We start from the raw sequence: 25,883 nt of genomic DNA, 5'->3' as shown, positions 1-25,883 counted from the left end.
CTGTTGTCAGTATATGGTCACTGTTTTACTCCCCTTTGGTTTAGTTAGTGCACATCTTAAACACGAGAGCATTTCATCCATAAAATACTTCAGTATATGTCTCTGGAAGACAAGGATTTAAAGTCACATTTCCGGAGTTCCTGTCATGGCTCAGTGATTAACGAATCCCACTAGGAACCATGAGGTTGCGGGTTCGATCCCCGGCCTTGCTCAGTGGGTTAGGGATCCGGCGTTGCTGTGAGCTGTGGTGTAGGTTGCAGACGTGCCTCGAATCCCGCGTTGCTGTTGCTGTGGCTGTGGTGTAGGCCAGCGGCTATGGCTCCGATTCGACCCCTAGCCTGGGAACCTCCATATGCCATGGGAGCGGCCCTAGAAAAGGCAAAAGACAAAAATAAATAAATAAATAAAATAAAACCATATTTCTAGTCAGTGTTTAAATGAATGGAAGTGATTGTCTCAAACTGCTTTACTCGGGTAGCTTGTTCAGATCAGGATCAAGTATAGTTGACACCGTGCATTAAGGTTGCCCCTTGGACAGCATGGGTTTGAATGGCACGAGTCCACTTACACAGAGATTCTTTTCAATAGCATGTGGTATATAGTACAACGTGATCTGAGGTTAGTTGAATCTGCAGTGCAGGACTTTGGATGTGGAGGTTGTACTGGGTATGTTATATTCAAATTTTTAAGCCCACAAAGGTGCCCCAACCGCTGTTTGTTGTTCAAAGTTTGACTGTAAATTACTATCTTGTGTCTTTTTTTTTTTTCTATTGTGGACCTTTTGGCTTATTTTCTTTAAAAATCATTTTTTTCCTGAAGTCCTTTGTATAGTTTCTCTTCCAGTTTTATTGAGATGTAATTGACATTGCAACACTGTATAAGTTTGTGTACAACAAACTGATTTTTCTTTATTGAAATACAGTTGATGTCTCTTTTTTAAAACCTGTATAGAATCCTGTTTTACGTAGGTCCTTGCCGTATACGGGCAGTTGGTTGTCAAAGGAAGTAACAAAGGTGTTACCCTTCCAGGTGCGGCGTTGGGCTATCCTGACGGCAAGAAACCTGGGGAAAGTGGACAGAGATGATTATTATGACTTGCAGGAGGTTTTGACTTGCCTGTTTAAAGTCATCGAGTTGGGGCTTTTAGAACGTCCTGAGATTTATACCACTTCTGTCCTTGAGAAGGGCAAACTGATTCTTCTGCCCTCGCACATGTATGATACTACCAACTACAAAAGCTATTGGTTAGGTGAGTATTGTTCCTGTGCAAATGTAATTAGTATTTTGTAATAGTTCTTAGGATTTTCCTGCAAAAGAAGTGATTTCGTTTGGTAATCTGATCAGAATTGCTAAATAAAGGATTGCATAGTTCCCAGTTCTTGTTCTGTCATTAAATTGACAACTGTTACATCTTGTTATTAAGCTTTCTTTGTCCTAGAAATCAGTTGTATAAGAGGTATATTTTCATGTGTGGTAAATAAATCTTCTGTGTAAGGCAGTGTTAACTATAACAAAATATTAGCATAGTAGCTGACCTTAATAGGCTTTGATCTACTTTATTTTTTTTTTAAACTGTTTTTGCTTTTTAGGGCCACTCCTGCGGCTTATGGAGGTTCCCAGGCTAAGGGTCAAATCTGAGCTGCAGCTGCCGACCTACACCACAGCCACAGCAATGCCAGATCTAAGCCATGTCTGCAACCTACACCACAGTTCATGGCAATGCTAGATCCTTAACCCACTGAGCAAGGTCAGGTATCGAACCTGCATCCTCACGGATCTAGTTAGGTTCGTGACCTGCTGAGCCATGACAGGAAACTCTGTCTTTGATCTACTTTAAAAAGAGGTTTAAGGAGTTCCCTGGTGGCTCAGTGGGTTAAGGATCCAGCGTTGCCACTGCTGTGGCATGGGTTCAATCCCTGGCCCAGCAATTCCCACGTGCTGTGAGGGTGACCAAAAAAAATGGTTTAACACCTCTTTTCCCACCTGTAAAATATTTCCTGGCAGAAAGGATTTCAACAGGTTCTGTACTGACTTAAAATAGTTCTGTCCTACTTCATTGATTCTAGGTCTTATAGTCATGTGTTATATTTGGCAGTGATTTGTACCTGAAATATGGTGATCTTGAAATTTAAGGGTCTTAGGTTCTGTGAGATACAGTGTGTGGTAGTCATCTTGAAGGTTGTTTTCTAACCCAGTTCATGCCACCTTCCGTGTTTCTTCAGCCTGAAGCTCTCTCCTGTGGAGCAGGTGTGTATGACTATCTCAGACCCACTGGGTGAGGAACTGGATACTATGGTGCTTTGTCTTATTACTGCCTTTTAAGTTATTCTTTTGCCAACCAAACTGGAAAAGGCTTTCAAACAGTGTTATTTAATCAATGCAAGAAAATTGTACATGATCTTACAGGGATTTGCATGTTGCTGACCATTCTTGAGGAGCAAGCCATGGATTCACTGTTGTTGGGCCCAGACAAACAAAATGACTTTATGCAATCAATACTTCACACCATGGAGAGACAATCAGATGGTAAAAACCTTTATTTCCTGCTTCTGTGATGATGGCACACTTTGAGAATACTAGTGTCACTGGAAGGATTTGGCTCTATGATGTAGAGAAAAAAAGTGAAAGTTTTATGGTTTAGGTCACAGACTCAGAATTTTAAGTTCTGACCTTGAGAATTTAACTCGACACCTTACTTTCAGAAAAGAAGAAACTGAAGCCCAAGGACGTTAACTTTTTCACATTGAAATACCCAGTTAGTGGTAGAATCAAAACTAGAACCTAGGAGTTCCCGTTGGGGCTCAATGGGTTAAGAATCTCACTAGTATCCATGAGGTTGTGGGTTCCATCCCTGGCCTTACTCAGCGGGTTAAAGGATCCGGTGTTGTCATGAGTTGTGTTGTAGGTCGCAACGAGGCTCGGATCTGGTGTTGCTCTCACGAGGGCTGGGAGCTGCAGCTCTGATTTGACCCCTAGCGTGGGAACTTCCATATGCTGCAGGTGCAGCCCTAATAAGGGGAAAAAAAAAAGGCTAGAACCTAAAGGAGGAAAATTTCTGGTGACATGGTAGTTAAAATTGTGCAGAGAGCCTCCTCTGCCCCAGTATCTCCCTTCTGCCTGATCTTTCATTTCTCTTTGGTTCACCATGTCCAGCATGGGGGCCTCCAGCCAAATGTGGCTATTTAAATCGGTGAAATTTAAATAAAAATAAAAATTCAGGTGTTCAGTCCCACTAGTTGCACCTCAAGAGCACCTGTGCCCAGTTGCTCCTGAATTGAACAGTGCAGGCCTAAGACCATCCCATCATCCCACAAGGTTCCCTCGGACGGTGCTGTGCAGAGTCTTGAAATTGTCATGTTTGTTACTGGAGCCCAGCTCGGTTTTGCTCATGGTTTGTTCAGGCTGGTCAGGGAGAATCTGTACTACTGTTTCTGATTTTTCCTCTTTATGAAGGAATGAGTCAGGGAAGACTCAGCATACCAAACCCTATGAAAACATGACAAATACTTTTTCCCCACATTTACTTCTCTGTAGACAACTTCAGTGTGGATATGAAATCTTTTGTGGGATGTTCTGAAATGTGTAAATGTTATATTTGGATCACATACATTTTGTTGCTAGACTCTTCTGATTAACGTTATTACTAATTTGCTTACTAGCATTAGCTACGTAAATTGTTCATTCTTTTTTTTTTTTTTTTTTTGTCTTTTTGCTGTTTCTTGGGCTGCTACCGAGGCATATGGAGGTTCCCAGGCTAGGGGTCAAATTGGAGCTGTAGCCACCGGCCTACGCCAGAGCCACAGCAACACGGGATCCGAGCCACGTCTGCAACCTACACCACAGCTCACGGCAACGCCGGATCGTTAACCCACTGAGCAAGGGCAGGGACCGAACCCGCAACCTCATGGTTCCTAGTCGGACTCGTTAACCACTGTGCCACGATGGGAACTCCGTAAATTGTTCATTCTTTCCCTGTGCTTTGCACATATATTTCTGTCCTCTGTGTTAATCCAGCTCCCCTAACCTCCATCAAAATGAGTCACCTCTTTAAGAAACCTTTCATAATTGTCTTCAGCTAACTCGATGACTTTCTTTCTTATTTGAGAGTATCCTAGACATACAATATTATGTCAGCTGCAGCAGAGGATGAAATATGTGAGAAGTTCTACACAAATGACTACCATTTAAAAAAAAAGAAAGAAAGGTAGATTTTAAGAGCCCCAAAAGAGATCAGGCAGAAAGTTCTAGGGATGTCAGTGATTGAGTGAGTTGGAGCACGTGTCTCAGAAGAGTACTGTAGATTAAATGGCTGGAGAGTGGTTAATGTAGGGACAGCCATTTGCGCTGGAGTTAAGAATGGTGAGGTTTTTTTGCTGGGTGATGCTGATAGTGAAGGCATTTTGGTCCTATTTGGAAAAAGCCAGCTGTCTTTTTTTTGGGGGGGGGGCTGTATGTATATGTATCTTTTGTATTTTTTTGGCTATCTATATGTAAGTGTAAAAAATAAATTTGGAGAGAACCAGTAGAGTAGGATCTTCTAAGTGCTTGACTGAGACTTTGACTGTTTTAGAAGATGTTAAGAAGCAGTGGAAGGTCTTGAGTAGGGCAGGGTTTTGCAACTGCGTGTTCAGTAGAGAAGAGGAAAGGGCGAGGGCTGCGGACTCCTGCCAGCTGGATGGGATGGGGATTCTGCCCTTTGTGCCAGCCAGATGGCAACCACAGTTCAGGGCCGTGCTGAACCTGAAGTTCTTGCATCATGGGCTTTGTTTAGATCTGTAAATACGAAGTTTTTCCTAGGCTTTTTTTCTGTTATTTATTTAGGGTGGGATTATAAAGGTCGGGAAGAAGCAGAGTAGGAAAGATTCTGTCAGGTGTGGCAAACAGGATGAGAAAGTTGTTTATATCGCATGGAAAAATTGATTAGAGATGCATTGCCTTAAAAAATGCAAATACCATTTGAAAATGTGCCACCTTTCTAGAACCTGTAGTTGGCAACACTTTAAATTATTTGCTGCTTTGTTTTGTTGTTACCCTGGTAAAGAGTGCTTAGTTTCTCGATGTAGTTTAGTACCTTTTGCTGATTGTTTTGTGATTTGACAGTTGCTCCATTGTGTTTCAGATGATAGTGTGGATCCTTTCTGGCCAGCATTACACTGTTTCATGGTGATTCTGGATCGTCTTGGATCTAAGGTCTGGGGTCAACTTATTGATCCTATTGAGGCATTTCAAACCATTATCAACAATGGGAGCTACAACAGAGAGATCCAAAACATACGGAACAGCTCTGTGAGGTTGGTTCAGCTGATGTGTCAGGACTTCAAACAGTCTGTATAACTGACTTAACAACAGTAATTTCTATTTATTCTTAATATTGAAGGATGAAGTTAGAACCGGAGTCTTACTTGGATGATATGGTGACTTGCAGCCAGATTGTGTACAATTTTAATCCTGAAAAGACCAAAAAGGTACAAGACGTTTTGAGAATTCCAATGATAGAGTTTGCCTTAATAGTGTAGTCAGTGTTTTATGTAAGTAGTTGAATTGCCAATTTCGTGATATGTAACTGTTCTTTTTTTTTTGGCCGCATCTGTGGCACACAGAGGTTCCCAGACTAGGGGTTCAGTTGGAGCTACAGCTGCCGGCCTACAGCACAGCTCACAGCAACTCCGGATCCTTTACCCAATGATCGAGGCCAGGGATTGAACCCGAAACCTCATGGTTCCTAGTTGGATTCATTTCTCCTCTGCCACAACGGGAGCTCCTTTTTTTTTTTTAATTGAAGTTTGGTTGGGTTATAGCCTTGCGTTATTAGTTTCAAGTATACAGCAAAGTGATTTAGTTTTATATAGAGATATACTTGGATATGTTTCAGATTCTTTCCCTTACAGGTTATTACAAAATATTGAGTAGAATTCCCTGTGCTGTACATTGGTCCTTGTTGGTTATCTCTTTGATACATAGTAGTGTGTCTGTGATAACCCGAGACTCCTAATTTATCCCCCAGTCCCCTTCGATAACCATAAGCTTGTTTTCTGTGTCTGTGGATCTGTTTTTTTGTGTATACATTCTTTTTTTTTTGTTTGTTTGTTTTGACTCCACATGTAAGTGGTAAATCTGTAGCTTTTGAGAATGAACTGCTCTTCTGATTGAATAGCGGTGCGTGGCAGACAAGTGGACTCTAAGGACATCATGCACACTTTGAAAGTTTTGTTTTGTTTTTTTGTCTTTTTTTTTTTTTTTTTTTTTAGGGCCGCGGCATCTGGAAGTTCCCAGGCTAGGGGTTGAATTGGAGCTGTAGCTGCTGCCAAGCCATGTCTGCAACCTACACAATAGCTCGTGGCAACACCAGGTCCTTAACCCACTGAGTGAGGCCAGGGGTCAAACCTGCGTCCTCATGGATGCCAGTCAGATTCGTTTCCACTGAGCCATGATGGGAACTCCCAAAAGATTAATTTTTAAGTAGAGATAGGAAGGGTGGAATGTTTGTAGCATGGGGGGGATAAATTACATGACTAGAAATCAAAACCAGCCAGTACATGGAGGTTTTGTAAATTTACCTTTCCTTGAAACCTTAACCTCAGAATTGAACTGTGTTTTCAGTTTCTTGGGGCTATGTATATGTACGTCTGTGTATGCCAAAATAGGAGGGTTGAGCAGATGCGTTTTCTTTTTACCGCTTGTGTATTAAACCTATCACGAATGTTAGCTTGTTTATCGGAATGTCGGTATTTCTTTGATTTTAGGATTCAGGGTGGAGATCAGCCATTTGCCCAGACTATTGTCCTAACATGTATGAGGAAATGGAAACATTAGCTAACGTGCTGCAGTCGGATATTGGTCAAGACATGCGAGTTCACAACAGCACCTTCCTGTGGTTCATTCCTTTCGTTCAGTCCCTCATGGATCTTAAGGACCTGGGTGTGGCCTACATCGTGGAGGTTATTCACCACCTGCACTCGGAAGTCAAAGACGTCCTCAACCAGACGGACGGGGTGTGTGACAAGGTCACCGAGTTCTTCCTTCTCATTTTGGTGTCGGTGATTGAACTGCATCGAAATAAAAAATGTTTGCATTTGCTGTGGGTTAGTTCGCAGCAGTGGGTGGAAGCCGTTGTAAAGTGCGCCAAGCTTCCCACCACCGCGTTTGCACGGAGTTCTGAGAAGTCGTCTGGGAACTGCTCCAAAGGAACAGCAATGATATCATCTCTGTCATTGCACTCAGTGCCATCTAACTCTGTGCAGCTTGCTTGTGTGCAGCTGATTAGAAGTCTCCTAAAAGAAGGTTATCAGCTGGGGCAGCAGACTCTTTGTAAGCAATTCTGGGATAAGCTCAACTTATTCCTACGAGGAAATTTATCTTTAGGTTGGCAGTTGACTAGTCAGGAAACCCATGAGTTACAAACTTGTTTAAAGCAAATTATTAGAAACATAAAAGTCAAAGTACCTCAATGCAGCACTTTTGTGGATGTGACTCCTGCATGTAAAACTCCTCCTGCATCTTGTAATAAAGAAGAGCATGAACACAAAGGGAAGAAGTCTGTGAAAGACAGGCACTGTCTGGAAAGTTCCAGCCCAGCATTTTCTAAAGACCCAATGAAAGCTGATGCATGTCAAGGCCAAGAGGGTATTTTGAGCAAAGCAAGTAACGCTGTAGAAGAGGGTAATGAGCAAAACTGTATGAAAGGTTTGAAACCAGAAGATCGTCTTTCACCTGAGTCGTGCTTAAAGCAGAGTAGTAAAAACTATTTTCCTGAAAGAACGCAAGAGCAAGTTAAAAAGAGTACAAGGAAGCATAAGTCTGTAAAAGAGAATTCCTCGCATACACCACAGAATTGTACTTCGAGAAGTGGTCCGGAAAGTGTGTTTGACAGAGGACCAGCACCATCAACACGCTTGTCGACTGATTCTCTGGAAAAGGTGTCCACATCAAATGAGGGTTTCTCTCTAAGGGATGATGCTCTTGGCAGAAGCTCCAAAGGAAAAAGTAAGGCACAGAAAAATGAGGTGTGCGCCAAGTTGTCACATGTAATGAAAAAGCAACACAAGAATAGTGGCCCTGTCAGTACTGCTGTCACTGTAGACGACAGCCTGAGCGTGCCTAGCCTTGAGCGCGTCCATTCAAAGAAAGATGCGGGAGGGCAGAAAGGAGATGGCTTCATACACAGTCTCTCTAATGGTATTCTGGATGATAAACACGGAGAACAGAAGTCTCAAGACAACAGTTCATTGCCAAAAAAGAAACAAATAAAGAAAGAAGAAGAGTTAGATCTTTTCTCTACCCCTGAAAACAATTGTCAAATACAGGAATATCACGTTGGTAAAGATTTGGTCTCATTTGCAGAAACGACCGATACTTTCATGAACAAAACACCTCCCTTTAAGGATCCCGTGACGCTACTTGAATTGACAGATAAGGAAATTAGCAAGAGTACCAGTCAGTTTTGTTCTGTTTTAAGAGAGCAGACCCCTGGCATCAGTCCTAAGTCTGACACCTTAACAGATTCTCAGGTAGACAGAGACCTCCACAAATACTCTTTGCTAGCTCAAGCCAGTGCTACTAAGTTTCCATCAGATTCAACTCAAAAAAGTTCATCCCAGCTACAAAGAAAAGTAAAAGATGAGAAAAGATGTCTCAGAGCTAACCAAAATAATGGGGAATCCAGCCATGGACAGATTATTATTATTTCAGATTCTGATGATGATGGTGATGATGAAAGAATTCTAGGTTTTGAGAAACACATAAAACAGGATAAAACATGCACTGAGAAAGACCGCCCAGAGCAGCGCACTCCAGGAGCAAATACAAATGTGGAACAGAAGGTAATAAAGGAAGAAAATACAGGATCCCCTTTGCAGTTTGAGGAATCTGATTCTCAGTTTTTCGAGTTTGAAAGTCCATACGAAGTGTTTTCAGTTTGGCAAGATGGGAAACCAGACAAGAATTCAGTTCAACAGGACGAAAAAAATTCATGCTTGACTTACACAGGTGATATCACAAATGATTGGGGTTATGATACAGATTATATATATGAACAGGTCAGTAGAGAGGTAGAGGGCGTTGAACAGGCAGAACCACAGAGCAGCAGTGTTTCTGTTAAGGAATTTTATGAAATTGATGTAAAAAAACCCAAGCGAAAACGATATGAAAATCCTGTGGCTGAAGATCCTGTAAGGCCTTCCTCTTCTATCAGAAAGGAGGGCCAGTCTGATACGGAGAGAGATCTGCCTGAAAATGGTCTTAAAAGTACAGACAAAAGGACTAGAGCGGATGCAAGTGTTACGAGAGCCACTGAGGTTTCTCTAAAGAAGTCTTCTAAGCCTCGCACTCACTCCAAACCTATCAGGAGAGTCCCACTTTCTGAAACTCCAAAGAAAACACATGCAGAGACTAAAAAAGGGCAGAGTAAAAGTTCAAATTACCTAAGTTGTAGAACCACTCCTGCTGTAGTGCCAGCAAAGAAATTTCGCAAGTGTCCTGAACCCACTTCAATAGCGGAGAAGCTTGGTCTGAAAAAGCGTCCTCGTAAGGCATTCGAGTTGTCACAGCCATCTTTAGATAGTTTGGCGCAATTACGGGACCATGGCAAAACTGTCGGAGCGGTTGATACCCAGAGAAAGACCAAGTTAATTGCTGCTCAGTCTCTGTCTGTCAAAAACAATAAGAAACTGCTGACAAATCAAGACCTTCAGTTTCGAAGGCAGGTGAGACCCAAAGCACAACAGAACAGACAAGGACCCTTTGATCCTGAAAATGCAGATGCTGCCAGAGCAGGGCCACAGGCAGCCCAGAATTCTGGCATATTTGTACCAGCATCAGATAGGTCAGATTATAGTTCCAAAGGAGGAGCCGAGGTCACTGCTAACAGGAGTGGAAAACAGTTAATAAAATGTGCATCTTCTGAACCAGAACCTATAAAAGCAAAACGTGCTTCGCCGGCACCTGATGACACTTGTCCTTTGAACCAGGAAAATCCTATAGTGTTGAATGGAAGAAAACCAACAAATGAAATAGTTGCCTCTACTTCAGAGGACCCTTTAGGTGGAGGTGACCTAATAGCAACTTTGAAATCAGAGGGAGAGCCTGAATGCAACAGTGACATAGAGGAAGATGATATATTTTTAACACAGCGTGATCCTGAAGATATGGACTTATGTTCACAAATGGAGGAAGGGAACGCTCAACTCATTGAAGTAGTTCATGGAAAAGATACAGTTCAGGTCGAGGAAGATTCTAGGAGTCGGCCTCAGTTGGAATCTCTGAGTAGCGCAAAATGTAAGTATAAAGATTGTGTTGAAACGATGAAAAACCAGGGTGAATACTGCTCAAAGCACTCTGAAGCCAAAGCAGCAGATGAGGATGTATTTCGTAAACCCGGCCTGCCTCTTTCTGCATCTAAACCTTCCAGACCTTCCACTACTAAGATTTTTAGCTCAAGGACTACTTCACGAATTGCTAATCTTTCCAAGTCTTTGGAAAATGCCTCAGCACTTCCACCAACTCTAAGAAATAAGTCCAATGGGGTACAGCCTATTTCAAAAGTACTGCAGCCAGCCTCTCTGATGTCTCCGAAGCCAATGGGTGAGGTGAAGAACTTGAGCAACGTTCCCTATTCTCAGGCTCCAAGTGCTTCCAACAGGCAAGGTTACAGAGGTGCATTTGGTGAGAGCAAGTCTTTCCCGGCTTCCTCTGCCGTCAGCATTCTCCTGTCATCACAGTCCATCTCCGACGCCTTCGTTAAAGAGGTCTTGAAGTGGAAGTACGAGATGTTTGTCAACTTTGATCAGTGCGGGCCCCCATCAGGTCTTTGTCAGGCCATCGCGAGACGTGTGCCTGTCAGGTTCCAAGACTGTGGAGATTATTTTAGCGTGTTTTTCCCTTTGATGATACTGAATACTTTTGAAACAGTGAGTATATATTTTCATTGTATACGTCTAGCCTTTGAAATTGCCTTCTTACCGTGCTGAGTGGTAGGGTGCAGCTAAAAAAATAGCTGACCTCATTTCGATGAAATGTAATTTGCAGACCTCCCCATCCTTAGGTCACTTTTTTCTGTCGTTTTGTTGTCGTCGTTCTTAGGTCAGAATTCCCAGAGAAGGATCTTCCAATAGTTTGCCTCGAAAATACAGGCCTGAGTGGGTGCTGGCTGTGGGCTGAGGGTGAGGGGTAGAGGGAAGGGTCCAGGCACTCAGGAGATAAATACTTGCTCAGTTCCTGTTATTTTCAGTACAGTAACCCTAGTCTGCTATCCCCAAGAACAGAGACTTAATATGTAGCTTTTTCCTGGGAATGAGGGGCAGCCCCTTCAGCCCTCCATCTAGAGATACATGTCAGGTTGCTTCCTGGTCACAGTTCAGCTTCTTAGACTTGCTAAGTCCGTCACTATTCATCCATCTGCTTTCCAGCTTCCAGAATTTTGATACTTGTCTCCTCTTCCCTTCTCTTCATCCTGTGAGTTAATCCTGTTTTTGAAACTCCCTTAGGTGTTTCAGTGGAGTTTCAAGAGGAATGTAAGGAAATGCCTGTGTTCGAGCTGTCATCTTTACTTGGAAATTTTCTCTTTTTTCGTTTTGTTTTGTTTTTTTGTTTGTTTGTTTCTGTCTTTTGTCTTTTGAGGGCCGCACCCGCTGCACACGGAAGTTCCCAGGTTAGGGGTCAAATCAGAGCTACAGCTGCCAGTCTACACCACAGCCACAGACACTGGGATCTGAGCCTCATCTGGGGCCTACACCACAGCTTACGGCAGTGCTGGATCCTTTACCCACTGAGCAAGGCCAGGGATTGAACCCGAGTCCTCATGGATCCTGGTCGGGTTCATTAACCACTGAGCCATGATGAAAACTCCCTTTTTTTTTTTTTTTTTTTTTTGTCTTTTCTAGGGCTGCGCCTGCAGCATATGGAGGTTCCCAGGCTAGGGATCCAATAGGAGCTGTAGCTGCCCTCCTACGCCAGAACCACTGCAACACGGGATCCGAGCCGCGTCTGTGATCTATAACACAGCCTATGGCCACGCCGATCCTTAACCCACTGGGGGAGGCCAGGGGTCGAACCTGCATCCTCGTGGATACCAGTCAGGTTCATTTCTGCTGAGCCACGATGGGGACTCCACCTTGCTGCTTTTAATTTTCTTTCTGATGAGCCAGGGACTGTGGCATCAACCAAAGTCCTGGACCAAATCTTCTCATCCTCCTTTGGGTGTGATTTGACTTCATAGTATTGTCTGCCAGTGGGATGCTCAAGTGTATTTAGATTCTTGGAGTTCCCGTTGTGGCGCACAGAAATGAATCCAGGAAGCATGAGGTTGTGGGTTCCATCTCTGGCCTCGCTCAATGGGTTAAGGATCCGGCATTGCCGTGAGCTGTGGTGTAGGTTGCAGACGCGGCTCGGATCCAGCGTTGCGGTGGCTCTGGTGTAGGCCGGTGGCTACAGCTCCTATTGAACCCCTAGCCTGGGAACCAACATATGCTGTGGGCGCGGCCCTAAAAAGACAAAAGACGAAAGTGTATTTATTTATTTATTTTTTGTCTTTTTTTTTGTCTTTTGTCTCTCTTTGTTGTTGTTGTTGTTGCTATTTCTTGGGCCGCTCCCGTGGCATATGGAGGTTCCCAGGCTAGGGGCTGAATCGGAGCTGTAGCCACCGGCCTACGCCAGAGCCACAGCAACGCTGGATCCGAGCCGCGTCTGCAACCTACACCACAGCTCACGGCAACGCCGGATCGTTAACCCACTGAGCAAGGGCAGGGACCGAACCCGCAACCTCATGGTTCCTAGTCGGATTCGTTAACCACTGCGCCACGACGGGAACTCCGAAAGTGTATTTAGACTCTTGACAAAGATGTGGTTGGTTTCCTATTTCGGACGTGAACAGTGTGTGATTATCTAGTTGTTCTGTCTCATTGCAGGTGAAATGTAATGACATTATGTAGACTCATTCCTTGGCCCGGAAGACAAATGAGACAAATTCAGCTTCTAGAAATACGTCTTTTGTATGATGTGACTGATAGAAGAAATACCTGCTTTTTAGTCTTTGCATTTAACACATGGAAGTGTTAGATAAATGTACACTATTTTGGCAGGGGCCAGTTTTGGGGGCCAGTTTTGACAAATTCTCTTTCTGTCTTAAGTTTCCGTTTGCTGTCTCCATCTGCAGCCCTCTTTGTCATCTGTGTGCGTGTGTGCGCGCGCCCGGGTGTGCGCGCACATGTGCACACAGTGTGGCAGTTGGCAGGCTCACGGAGCAGGCAAGGAGAGGGTGCTCTTCCGAGGTACCAGCTGTGCTTCTCAGTGCCTGGGCACCTCATAGGGAGGTGGTTTTGCTTCTTTAGCTCGTTGCCAGTTATAGTTAGTTCTCTGACGGCAGCAAACAGGTGGACATGGTGATGAGTGGCATTGGGAGGCTCTTCTGGAGACTGGGCCCAAAGCCAGAGCAGAGGGTTTTGTGCAGAGGAGCAGGGGGTGTCAAGGCTGAAATGCTCTGAGAGAGGGACTGACTGAGCATGTGTGAGCAGAGGGATGAGGCTGATGCGGCTGCAGGGAGATGGCTCGGAGGTGAAGGGGAGGAGGTAAGGCTGGAGACACGCAGTCCAGAGCCAGATGGCGTCCGGCCCGGAAAGCGCAGGGTGGGCTTTCCCATTCCCAGCGCAGCGAGAAGACCCTGGGAGGTGTTCAGTTGGTTGGTGTGGAGGCTGGGAGAGCGCAGTATGCAGTAGTTCACTTTTTTTTTTTTTTAATTAAAAAAACCCCGTTCTTGGTTGCTCAATGGGGAGTCATCTGTAGGAAGGCAAGCCTAGACTCGAGCTGTCATGGGGCTGCTCTGGTGCCCAGGAGGAAGACCCCAGAGCTTGATCTGGGCGGAAGCTGTGGAAGTAAAGAGAAGTGAATTCAGCGGGGTGGATTTGGAGGCAGCCTCACAGCGCCCTCGTACTGATGACGGATGTGGGGCTTGAGGAGAAAGGAGGGTGCCTGGGGCTTCAGCTTAAACGAGGTGTTAGGCGGTGGCGCTCTGTCCTAGGTGTCAGATGTGTGCGAATGACTTTGACGTTCTCTTCTGCAAGGGACCTCTGAGCAGCCAGAGGGCTGTAGTTGCGTGTGTGTGTCGAACAGATGTATGTTGTGGGAAAGCCTTGGGGCAGTAGAAGGGGTCTCAGAGTGGGAGGAAGATAGACCAGACTAGAAGAATGACTGTAGATGGGAGTTAAAGTGGAAAAGGATTTTTTCAGATTTGCCCTTTCTCCTTCCTCTCATTTCCCCGGGTTAGAGCACTGCCCTGACGTTCCCTTGCAGTGTAAGGCCAGAAAGTGGCAGCTAGGTCCTGCCAGTCAAGAGCAGTAGGTAGCATCAGGGCGGTGCTGTGGCCCAGCTCGTGTGAGAGATGGCTGGCAGTGTGTTCGGAGTCCTCGGTTCCTGAGAGCTCGCATGCCCGAGGCCGGGTTATTGTAACCAAAGGAGCCAGAATTGTTAAGAGATAAGAACTGGGTGGACCTACAGATTTTAGTACTAAGATGCTTATTCCCTCAGGTATATCTGCCCCACCCCAGCCAGTTCTCCCTTTACCCCATTGTTCCGCAGAGGCACAAAAGCTAGGTGGTAGCAGGGTGTAGCCCCTATCCCTCCAGGGTGCCTCTCCAGCCGGTGTGCCTCATATTCCCAGGGAGTGTGACTTCAGAGGGGACTCTAGTCACTGTGAGAGGAAAGTGAAAAACCGAACCATATAGAGCAGAAAAGCACAATTAGTGGAGAAGGCAGAATAAGCTTGTAATCATAAGTGTATTAAATATTTTCAGAACATTGTACAACTATAATAATTCATTTGAGGTAATTTAAAAAATATGTATTTTCAGAGATAGGGGAGAAAACATGAAACATAAACAAGAGTCTAATAAAGAACAACAAATGGGAGATAGTGGAAATGAAAGACAAAATAGTTTAAATAGCTAAGTGGAATAAATGGAAAATATATAGACCTGAACAGTGAGGAAGCTGGACTATCAGATCAAAGACATTTCCCACAAAGTGTGAGGAGAGGATAGAAGTGGGAAATAGCAAAGAAACAATCGGTCTGGTGGCAGTGTTACTGTATGTGTAATAAGGATCTCAAGAGACAAAAAAAGTGAACTGAAAGTTTCCTAGAAATAGAGAAAGATTTGAGAGTTCGGGTTGAGAGGGCTCTTAATATGCTGAAAGAATATACCTAAATGCACATACATCTAAAGAGTGATGGCCACAACTTTAAAGTGTGTTAAAAAGACAAGAGTCAGCAATATTGTTTGCCAGAGGCACACCTAGGAAGAGCAAGAAAGATTTGTGATGAAAGGAGAGGAAATGACGATAGACGAACATGACCCCGAGAAAGCTGAATTGCACGTTACAATCAAAATTTATTTTAACATGGAAATAGTTCAGAGACACCGACACTAGATACCAGTAGTAGGAACAGTAGCCCATGAACATGTAACATATGATGAACATGTATGTATGGAAGAATATAATCTCAAAGCAACAGTTGACGCCGTCACGTGGTCTTCCAGGTGGTGGCACCATTGGACATTCCCACCAGCAGTAAATTGAGAGTTGCTGTTGCTCCTCGGCCCCGTCAGCATGGGGCTGGCAGGGTTCCAGGTCTCGCCCAGTCCAGCAGGTGTGTCGTGGTATCTCATTTCGGTTTGTGTTCCTTTGATGACATGCTGTGGAGCAGTTTTTCGTATACTGATTTACAGCCTGTTTGCTACTCGGGTGAGGTCTGTCTAGGTCATTTGCGCATCTTTTTCATCAGGCTGTCTGTCTTCTGATTGAGTTGTAAGAGGTCTCTGTGTGTTTTGGATAACAGTCGTTTGTCACACGTGTATTTTGCATGTATTTGCTCCAGGTGTGTGGCTTCTCTTTTCATTCTCTTGAAGTTGTCTTTCACAGAACAAAGGCATCTAACTTCAGTGAAGTCCAACTTAACCAATCATTTCTTTCATGGGTCATGCTTTTGGTGTTGGAGCTAAAAAGTGAGAGCTACACTCAGGGACATTTAGGTTTTCTCCTATATTATTATTATTTTTTTCTTTGTTGCCTTTTAGGGCTGCACCTGTGGCATATGGAGGTTCCCAGGCTAGGGGTCAAATCGGAGCTGTAGCTGCCGGCCTCTGCCACAGCCACAGCAATGGGGGGTCCAAGCCGAGTCTGCGACCCACACCACAGGTCACAGCAATGCCAGATCCTTAACCCACTGAGCGAGGCCAGGGGTTGAACAGCTCTAGGAACCTCATGGTTCCTAGTTGGATGTGTTTCCCCTGCGCCACCACAGGGACTCCCTGTCGGTGTGAACTTTGAATCAGTTTATTGATAGCCACAAAACAACCTGCTGGGATTTTGATTGCGATTGCATTGAGTCTACAGGTCAAGTTGAGAAGAACTGACACCTTGATCTACGTGAGTCTTACTCTCCGTGCGCGTGGAAAGTCTCGCCGTTGGTTTCTTTGTGCCTTGGTGTCTTTCATCAGAGTTCTGTAGTTGTTCTCATATGCATCTTGTACCTATTTTGTTGGATTTAAACTGAAGTATTTCATTTTGGGGGAGTGCTAATATAAGCTCTATTGTGTTTTTAATTCAAATTTGACGTTTTCATTGGTGATAATATAGGAAAGCCGTTGATATTTGTGTATTAACTGACGTTCTGCAACGTCGCTATAATCGCTTCTTAGTTCCAGGGCTTTTTTGTCAGTTATTTTGGATATTCTACATAAATGATTATGTTATCTACCAATAAAGCCAGTTTTATTTCTTCCCTCTCAACCTGTATCTGATTCTTTTCCTTTTCTTGCGTTAATGCATTAGCAAGGCCTTTGAGAGTGGTGCTGAAAGGAGGGTGAGGGGATGTCCTTGCCTTGTGCCTGACCTTAGTGGGAACAGTTCAGGTTTCTCACCAGTATTAGCTGTAAGTTTCTGGTAGATGTTCTTGATCAGGTTGAGGAAGTTTCCCTTTATTCCTAGTTTGCTGAGATGTTTTATCGTGAATGCTGGATTTTGTCAAATACTCTTCCTGCATTGTTGATACGATCATGTGATTTTTCTTTTTTGTGATGTTGAGGATTATATTAATTGATTTTCAAATATTTGACTAGCCTTGCACGCCTGGAAGTAATCTCATTTGGTTGTGATGTGTAATTCTTTTCATGCATTGTTGGATTCAATTGCTAATATTTTGTTGAGGATTTCTGCTTCTGTGTTCATGAGATACTGGGTTATGGTCTTCCTGTAATGTCGATCTGGTTTCAGTATTAGGATAATGTTGGCTTCATGGGATGAATTAAGAAATAATACACTTCTGCTTCTGTACTCCTCTCTCTCTGTTTTTTGTTTTTTTGTTTTTGCTTTTTGGGGCCTGCACCTGCAGCATATGGAGATTCCCAGGCTAGGGCTCCAGTTGGAGCTACAGCTGCCAGCCACAGCCACAGCAACTCGGGATCCGAGCTGTGTCTATGACCTACACTACAGCTCACAGCAATGCTGGGTCCTTAACCCACTGAGCAAGGCTGGGGATCAAACCCGCATCCTCATAGATCCTAGTTGGGTTCGTTAACCACTGCGCCACGACGGGAATTCATGTATTCTATTTTTTGGGGGTGGTGGTTTAGGGCTGCATCTGCAGCATGTGAAAGTTCCCAGGCTAGGGGTCGAACCGGAGCTGCAGCTGCCGCCTTACGCCATGGCAGTGCTGGATCTGAGCCATGGCTGTGACCTATCCCACAGCTTGTTGGCAATGCTGGATCCTTAACCTAGTGAGTGAGGCCAGGGATTGAACCTGCATCCTTATGGATACTAGTCAGGCTCCTTACCACAGAGCCACAATGGGAACTCCCCTTTGAGGCTTTAATTGAGCATTTTATTTTTTTTTTTTTAATTTTTGCTTCTTAGGGCCGCATCTGCAGCCTGTGAGGTTCCAAGGGTAAGAGTCAAATTGGAGCTACAGCTACTGGCCTACACTACAGCCATAGCAACGCCAGATCCTTAACCCACTTGAGCGAGGCCAGGGATTGAACCTGCATCCTCATGGATACTAGTCGGGTTTGTTACTGCTGAGCCACGACGGAAATGCCTGAAAATCTTTTTTTTTTTCCTGTCTTTTCTAGGGCTGCACCCATGGCAAGTGGAGGTTCCCAGGCTAGGGGTCCAGTCGGAGCTGTAGCCACTAGCCTACACCAGAACCACAGCAGCGCCAGATCCGAGCCGCATCAGTGACCTACACCACAGCTCATGGCAACACCGGATCCTTAACCCACTGAGCGAGACCAGGGACCAAACCTGCAACCTCATGTTTCCTAGTCAGATTCGTTAACCACTGAGCCATGACGGGAACTCCATGAAGATCTTCTTTTAACATTTCTTGCAAGATAGGTCCAGTGGTGAAAAGTTTCCTCATTTTGTTTGAGAAAGTCTTTATTTTTCCTTCACTTTTAATGGATAATTTTGTAGGATTCAGAATTCTAGGTTGGTAGGGTTTTTTTCTCTCAATAGTCTAAATTTCACTCCACTCTCTTCTTGTTTGTATGGTTTTTGCAAAGTCAGTTTTTGGAGTTCCCTTTGTGGCACATAGGGTTAAGGACCTGGCGTTGTCTCTATGAGGGTGTGGTTCAATCCCTGGCCTTGCTCTTTGGGTTAAGGATCTGGCATTGCTTCAAGCCGTGGTGTAGGTCACAGATGTGGCTCAGATCTGATGTTGTGTGGCTCTGGTATAGGCCACAGCTGTAGCTCCGATTCGACCCGCTAGCCCAGGACCTTCCGTATGCCACAGGTGGAGCTGTTAAAAAAAGGAAAAAAAAGGCAGGTGGGGGGTGGTTCTCACTGGCTTCATTCAATACATTTTTTTAATCTTTGATATTTCCTGTTGCTTAACTTGGAATATGCTGTGCCCGCGTGTAGTTTTTGGCACTTATTCTTGGTCTCTGAGCTTCCTGTATCTGTGGTGTGGTGCATGACATTAATTTTGGACGACTCTGAGTCATTATTGCCTCAAATCCTGCTGCTTTCCCTCCCTTTCTTCTTCCGGTGTCCCAGTGCTGTGTATGTCATACCTTTTGTCCTTGTATCGCAGTTCTTGGATATTCTGGATGTTTCCCCCCCAGTGTTTTTCTTTCTTTGCTTTTCAGCTTTGGTCATTCCTATTGCTTTGTCTTTAAGCACAGAGCTTCTTTCCTCACCATGGCCAGTGTACTAGTGAGCCCATCAGAGGCATCCTTCATTTCTATTCGTGTTTTTCATCTCTAGCATTTCCTTTTGATCTCTGGTTGCGTTACCTCTCCATTATTTCATGGACTACTTTTTCCAACTCTTGGTATATTGATTATAGATTTTAAAAATAATCCTGGTGTGATTCCAAAATTCCTGCCACGTCTCACTGGTTCTGACGTTTGTTCACTCTCTTTTTTTTTTTGTCTTTTGTCTTTTGTCTTTGTTGTTGCTATTTCTTGGGCCGCTCCCGCGGCATATGGAGGTTCCCAGGCTAGGGGTTGAATCGGAGCTGTAGCCACCGGCCTACGCCAGAGCCACAGCAACGCGGGATCCGAGCCGCGTCTGCAACCTACACCACAGCTCACGGCAACGCCGGATCGTTAACCCACTGAGCAAGGGCAGGGACCGAACCCGCAACCTCATGGTTCCTAGTCGGATTCGTTAACCACTGCGCCACGACGGGAACTCCCTGTTCACTCTCTTTAGGCTGTGCTTTTTGCCTTTAGGCGTGCCTTGTGATTTTTTGCTGCCAGGAAGGCCTGATCCACTGAATGAAAGGCACGGTAGTAAAGAGGCCTTCAGTAAGGCGGTGGTGAGGCGGTGAGGGAGGCAGCAATCCTTAGTCCTGTGATGAGGTGGCAGGTCCCCCGGGAGCCTTTGCCTCTGGACTGTGAACTTTACACTGCTTCTTAGCCCCCACCCCCGTAGGTGAGACGGGATGGCTCTAATGGGCTGTAGTTGCTCCTTTCTTTTCCCCCAAGTAGGTTAGGCTCTGGTAAAATAGTTTTTCTGTAGATCAAGCCTTGTTAAGAAGGTCGGAATGCGCAGGTGTTCCAAAACGGTTCCTTCCCCCGATCCCCAGCTCCTGCCCCTGCTGGAAGCACACAGGGAATTTTCTCCGGTATTTCCTGCGAGGGCCTGGTAGAGCTCCTAGAGGTAAAACTCCCCTTATGACTGGGCCCCCCTAGCGTTTTTTAACATTCAGGGTTGTTCATACGCCAGAGCCACAGCAACGCAGGATCCGAGCCGCGTCTGCAACCTACACCACAGCTCACGACAACGCCGGATCCTTAACCTACTGAGCAAGGCCAGGGATCGAACCCGCAACCTCATGGTTCCTAGTTGGATTCGTTAACTACTGAGCCACGATGGGAACTCCCCCAAAATTAATTTTTAATGTTTCTGTCACTTTGGATTTCTTTCTCTCTTCTTTTTTTAGAGCTGCTCATGAGGCATGTGGTGGTTCCGAGGCTAGGGGTCGAATTGGAGCTGTAGCTGCTGGCCTACGTCTCAGCCACAGCAATGCCAGATCTGAGCCCAGTCTGTGACCTACATCACAGCTCATGGCAAGGCTGGATCCTCAACCCACTGAATGAGGCCAGGGATCAAACGTGTGTCCTCGTGGATGCCAGTCAGATTCGTTTCTGCTGAGCCACGACGGAGCTCCATCCCCTCGATCTCTAGTTCTGGACTTTATTGTGGCTGCTTTGGAAACTCTTGCTGTTTACCATTGGCTTTTCAAGTGTTTTTGCTGTCTTAATTTTCTCTTTCACTTTGCTTAGGTGGCACAGGAGTGGATCAGCTCTCCAAATAAAGAGAAATTCCATCAGTTGCATTTACGAAAATTTCCTGCTGATTATAAAAAATACTGGGAGTTTGTGGGTAAGTTCTTTCTTGTGTAACTAGGGCTGTATCGTGTACTAACTGGCGATTTCTATTTCAGGAAACATAATTGTTTGGATTTTCTGAGATAAAAGTTTCTTAAGCTGAGTTTGTAACCTCTTACAAAGAGTATACAAAGAATATGCTGAAAGTCTTAATGAGGATAATTACTGTTCAGTTTTGAATATGAAATTCATGGTTTTAACCATTCTGCAATTAGAATACCATAGGCCAAAGTGTCCAGGGAAGCTGGGCATGGTGCAGAGAAGTCAAGTGAAGGAGTTTGACCAGCAGGGGTGTTGAGATGATAGTGTTTCTAGATTTTGAGTAAATCTTTCTGCCCTCTGGCTTCTCATTTCATGATTGGTCAGAAACACATACCACATTTATGCTGGTTATAAACCAAACATTGAGAACTCTTTAAAATAAAAAGTATAAATTTTCTCTTGATGTGTGTGTGTGTGTCCCCATCCCAGTCCATCCTACTTCATTGATTCATTTCAGAAAAAAAGCACCTGTATGCATTTTGGGGGAAAGGTACTGTGTATTCGTTGGAGAACATTCAGATAGTGTTGGCGAACTCTCAGTAGTGAGACAGACCTCACTCCCAGTTCCCATCATTCATCCGGAGATGATCCTGTGAACCCAGTAGTGTCTGTAGGGCTTTGTGCTCCTCCCGTGGAGGGTGTGTATGTGGTAGGGTCATTTTACCTATCCTGGGGCTTTTTTTCATTTACTTATTCAGCCAGTATTTACTGACTTTATATTACCCGATGGTATATGATTCTAATTGCTAGGTGTGGATCTGTGATGAAAACATAAAATTGTGCCTTTGCAAAGCTTACATTTGACTTTTTTCATTTAATCTATTGTAAATGTCTTTTTCAGAGATAATTAAATAGTAACGTATGTTCAATATTTGTAAGCATATGCCATAATTCTGTTTAATAATTTCTAGTTAGACATGTACATTATTTAGAGTTGTTCACTATTACAAACACTGAATAAATCCTTGTACTACTAGGTCAGACAATGTGCATTTTTTTTTTTTTTTTTTTTTTGTCTTTTGCCTTTTCTAGGGCTGTACCGGTGGCATATGGAGGTTCCCAGGCTACCTGTAGCTGCCGGCCTACCTCCAGAGCCACAGCAATGCGGGATCCTAGCCCTGTCTGTGACCTATACCACAGCTCATGGCAACGCAGGATCCTTAACCCACTGAGCAAGGCCAGGGATCGAACCTGCAACCTCATGGTTCCTAGTTGGATTCGTTAACAGTGAGCCACGGTGGGAACTCCAGACAATGTGAATTTTAAGACTTTTGATTCATGTTGCCTCTGCCTACTGAAAAGAATACCATTTTTACTCCTAACATAAGATGTAAGAATATATCTCTTCTCATTTGCTAACTTAAACTTTTTTCCCAGTTTTATGTGAAAGATGTATCTCGTCTGAGATCCTAGTGTTTGTCCCTGAATCTTTATTGGTCTTTTGTATTTTCGAAGGAGGAGGGGGGAGATATAATTGTCTGTTCATGCCTTTTTCCTTCTTGCTATTAGACAGGTTGTTTTCTTATTTGTATGCGTTGTTGTAATTTTTTTTTTTCAGTTGTTTGCTGTGCAGTTTTGTGTGTGATTTTTGAGGTTTATACAGTTTTTATCTTCATAGGTTCAAAAATACCATATTTACTTCTTTACTGTTAAGACTTTTTTTTTTTGGTCTTTTTTGTCTTTTTAGGGCTGTACATGCGGCATATGGAGGTTCCCAGGCTAGGGCTCCAGTTGGAGCTACAGCTGCCAGCCTATGCCATGGCCACAGCCATACCAGATCCGAGCTGCATCTGCGACCTACACCACGGCTCACAGCAACACTGGATCCTTAACCCACTGAACAAGGCCGGAGATGGAACCCGCAACCTTATTGTTCCTAGTTGGATTCTTTTCCACTGTGCCATGATGAGAACTCCAAGACTTGTTTTTTTTTTTTTTTTCTTTTCACGGCTGCACTTGTGGCATATGGAAGTTCCCAGGCCAGGGGTCGAATCAGAGCTTCAGCTACTGGCCTCCACCACAGCCACAGCAGCACCAGATCCAAGCCTCATCTCCAGCTTGGGCTGCAGCTTGCAGCGATGCTGGATCCCTAACCCAGAGGGAGAGGCAGTGATCAAAACCACGTCCTCGTGGAGACTATATCAGGTTCTTAACCCACTGAGCCACAATGGGAGCCTCCAAGACTTCGGTTTTTAGAAATCAGATACATACTTTCACATTTTCTTAGAGTAGTTTTATACTTATTTTTTTTTTAATTTTTTTTTTTTTTTTTATTGTTAAGCCACTGAGATTGAGGGCTTATTTATTATAGCAGACTTTTACCTTAACCAATACAGAGCATTGGTATTTTGTTTTTGTTTTTTGTTTTTTTTTGGGGGGGTTGTCTTTTTTTTTTTTTTTGCCTTTTTTCTTAGGGCCGCACCCACAGCATATGGAGGTTCCCAGGCTAGGGGTCTAATCAGAGCTATAGCCACCGGCCTACGCCAGAGCCACAGCAACGTGGGATCCAAGCTGCGTTTGCGCCCCACACCGCATCTCACAGCAATGACGGATCCTTAAGCCACTGAGCAAGACCAGGGATCGAACCTGCAACCTCATGTGCTGAAGGCCAGCTCTGGCGGCCAGGAAGTGTACACTTTTCCCAAAGGAGAGGGATGTGCCTCAGCTTTTGCAACAGACACAGCCTCTTTGTCCCTTCTTTCAGGGCGCTGGACTGCTCAAATTTTATTGGCATAAGTGGTTGATTATATGGACAGTTTTTCACTACGGATCACATCATGGTGTTAACTTTTACATGGTACAGCAGCTATACATCACGTCCTAACATCTTTGTCTTAACTAAATTTAGTGAGTACAGTTTAAGGGCAGTTAGGTACAATACATCATGTGGAAAGGAGGAGACTCAGCACCAATCGTCCCATGACCAGCAAGTCTCCACAAGTTGAAGACATCACAGACGTAAGAATTTGGCATTCACAAATCTTGTTAGGCTGGTGCTTATCTTCAAAGCGTTATGGCAGGGAGACAGTGTAAGAAAATATAAACCAGCTTAACTAGATATCACTTAAAAGCTTCTATTAACTCATAGCTAGGTGTCTTTTGGTCAAGAATAATATATGTCTGGGGAGTTCCCGTCGTGGCGCAGTGGTTAACGAATCCGACTAGGAACTATGAGGTTGCGGGTTCGGTCCCTGCCCTTGCTCAATGGGTTAACGATCCAGTGTTGCCGTGAGCTGTGGTGTAGGTCGCAGACGCGGCTCGGATCCCGCGTTGCTGTGGCTCTGGCGTAGGCCGGTGGCTACAGCTCCGATTGGACCCCTAGCCTGGGAACCTCCATATGCCGCGGGAGCGGCCCAAGAAATAGCAACAACAACAGACAAAAAGACAAAAGACAAAAAAAAAAAAAAAAAGAATAATATATGTCTAACGTCTATGAACCTCATTAAAATCCTAACTCTAAAGTTTACTGTATAACTAGTTAGTGGCTAAACACTATGTTTTAATTAAGTTGGATTTAAATAGGGGAAAGTCCATCAGGATGAAATTCTTATTATATTATTGTTGTAATTTTGTTAAATCACAAATCACCACAGGAAAATAAGAATGGAAAATAGAAATAATAAGCAAATAATCAGGAAAGACTGAGGAAAACTGAATAACGAATAAAACAAGAGGAAAGACGAGGTCACCTGAGAAACAATCCACGTTCTCTGGCGCAGACATGGACATTGTTTTCCCAGGAAAGCCCCAGTTCTTCCCCGTCAACATCAGCGTGAGAGCCGTGTAGCCTGAGGCCTGCCCTCGGCTTGTCCCCTACAGGCAGGCTCTCATCCCGACCAGAGGCCCACCTTCGGCTTGTGCCGGGCAGGCGAGCTCCCTTCCTTGGTTAGGAACCTGCCTTCAGGTGTTCTTTTTTGCCATCAGGCAAGGTCCTTTTTTTTGAGTCCCTGCATCTGCTCGGCTCCCTGCACTCATGGTTCCTAGTTGGATTCTTTGGCCACTGAGCCACTTTGGGAACTCCTTATACTTATTTTTCATATTTAAATCATTGATTTACTGCCATTCCTTGTGATTGTGTGGTAGAGTCATATAGTATTTACTCTTGTGTCTGACTTGTTTGATTTAACATGTTTGTGTAATTCATCAAGTTTGTGTGCCTCTCTGGCATTTTCTCATTGCTGAGGTGGTGTTTCATTGTGTGAATATTATCACAATTTTCACTGCTGATGGACATTTTTTACAACAGTTTTGGCCTGTGTCAGGGGTCTCCAAGACCATCCCCAGGTTCAGGGACTCGTTCAGAGGACTCACAGGAATTGACGTTTTTTATGTTTGTTGTTTTTTTAAGGGCCACACCTGCAGCACATGGAGGTTCCCAGGCTAGGGGTCTAATCGGAGCTGTAACCGCCGGCCTACGCCACAGCCACAGCAATGCCAGATCCTTACCTCACTGAGTGAGGCCAGGGATCGAACCTGCATCCTCCTGGATACTAGTCAGTTTTGTTTCCGCTGAGCCACGGTGGGAGCTCCAGGAATTAACTTACGTGCTGCTCATGGTGTGTCTTACGGTGGGGAAAGAGCACAAAGCAAAATTAGCAAAGAGAAAAACACATGGGGTGAAGTCAGAGATAAACCCGGAGCAAACTTCCAGGAATCTTTCCCATGGAGTCACGCTGAATGCATTTAATTTTCCCAGTAGTGCGTTGTGACGACACATGTGACATGGTATCTGCCGGGGAAGCTTAGAGATAGTGCCTGAAACACCCTTGGCCTCGTCGCAATTCATGACTTTTAGAAGTCAAGTCGGGTTTGACATAAACTATCCTGAGATCCAAGTTTCCAGGTGCTAAGGGCCAACTGTGTAAGCAGGCTTTTTCTTTCTCTGTCTCTCTCTCTCTTTCTGCTTTTGAGGGCCTCTTTTACACACCGTGTTTTATGAACAATGCTGCTGTGATCGCTCAT

General features: G+C 44.5%; 1 protein-coding gene across 33 annotated transcripts in view; it reads left to right on the top strand.

The window, feature by feature from the left end:
* The window catches only part of SETX (senataxin), a 77,317-nt gene that overhangs the window by 11,546 nt on the left and 39,888 nt on the right, over positions 1 to 25,883 (top strand). For 17 of the 33 annotated variants that reach the window (XR_014829829.1, XR_014829816.1, XR_014829831.1 and 14 more), the window contains exons 6-11: positions 1,030 to 1,249; positions 2,407 to 2,526; positions 5,120 to 5,291; positions 5,378 to 5,465; positions 6,744 to 10,904; positions 20,775 to 20,874. Coding sequence is in view for 18 of the 33 variants with exons in the window: in XM_084999954.1 (XP_084856080.1) it covers positions 1,030 to 1,249; positions 2,407 to 2,526; positions 5,120 to 5,291; positions 5,378 to 5,465; positions 6,744 to 10,904; positions 20,775 to 20,874 (4,861 nt within the window). In the remaining 15 variants the exon portion in view is untranslated. Of the gene's footprint in view, positions 1 to 1,029; positions 1,250 to 2,406; positions 2,527 to 5,119; positions 5,292 to 5,377; positions 5,466 to 6,743; positions 10,905 to 11,480; positions 11,508 to 13,544; positions 15,635 to 18,827; positions 20,149 to 20,774; positions 20,875 to 25,883 lie in introns of those variants that run through there. The other 16 variants (XR_014829824.1, XR_014829812.1, XR_014829826.1 and 13 more) reach the window with 7 other exon arrangements.

Source organism: Sus scrofa, chromosome 1, assembly GCF_054392235.1.
Source record: "Sus scrofa isolate SSC_HxYL_T2T_F1_AM1 chromosome 1, Sscrofa_HxYL_maternal_Yorkshire_Landrace_v2.0, whole genome shotgun sequence".
Classification (NCBI taxonomy): domain Eukaryota; kingdom Metazoa; phylum Chordata; class Mammalia; order Artiodactyla; family Suidae; genus Sus; species Sus scrofa.
Note: the sequence above shows the minus strand (reverse complement) of the source record. Positions and strands in the feature narration are given on the sequence as shown.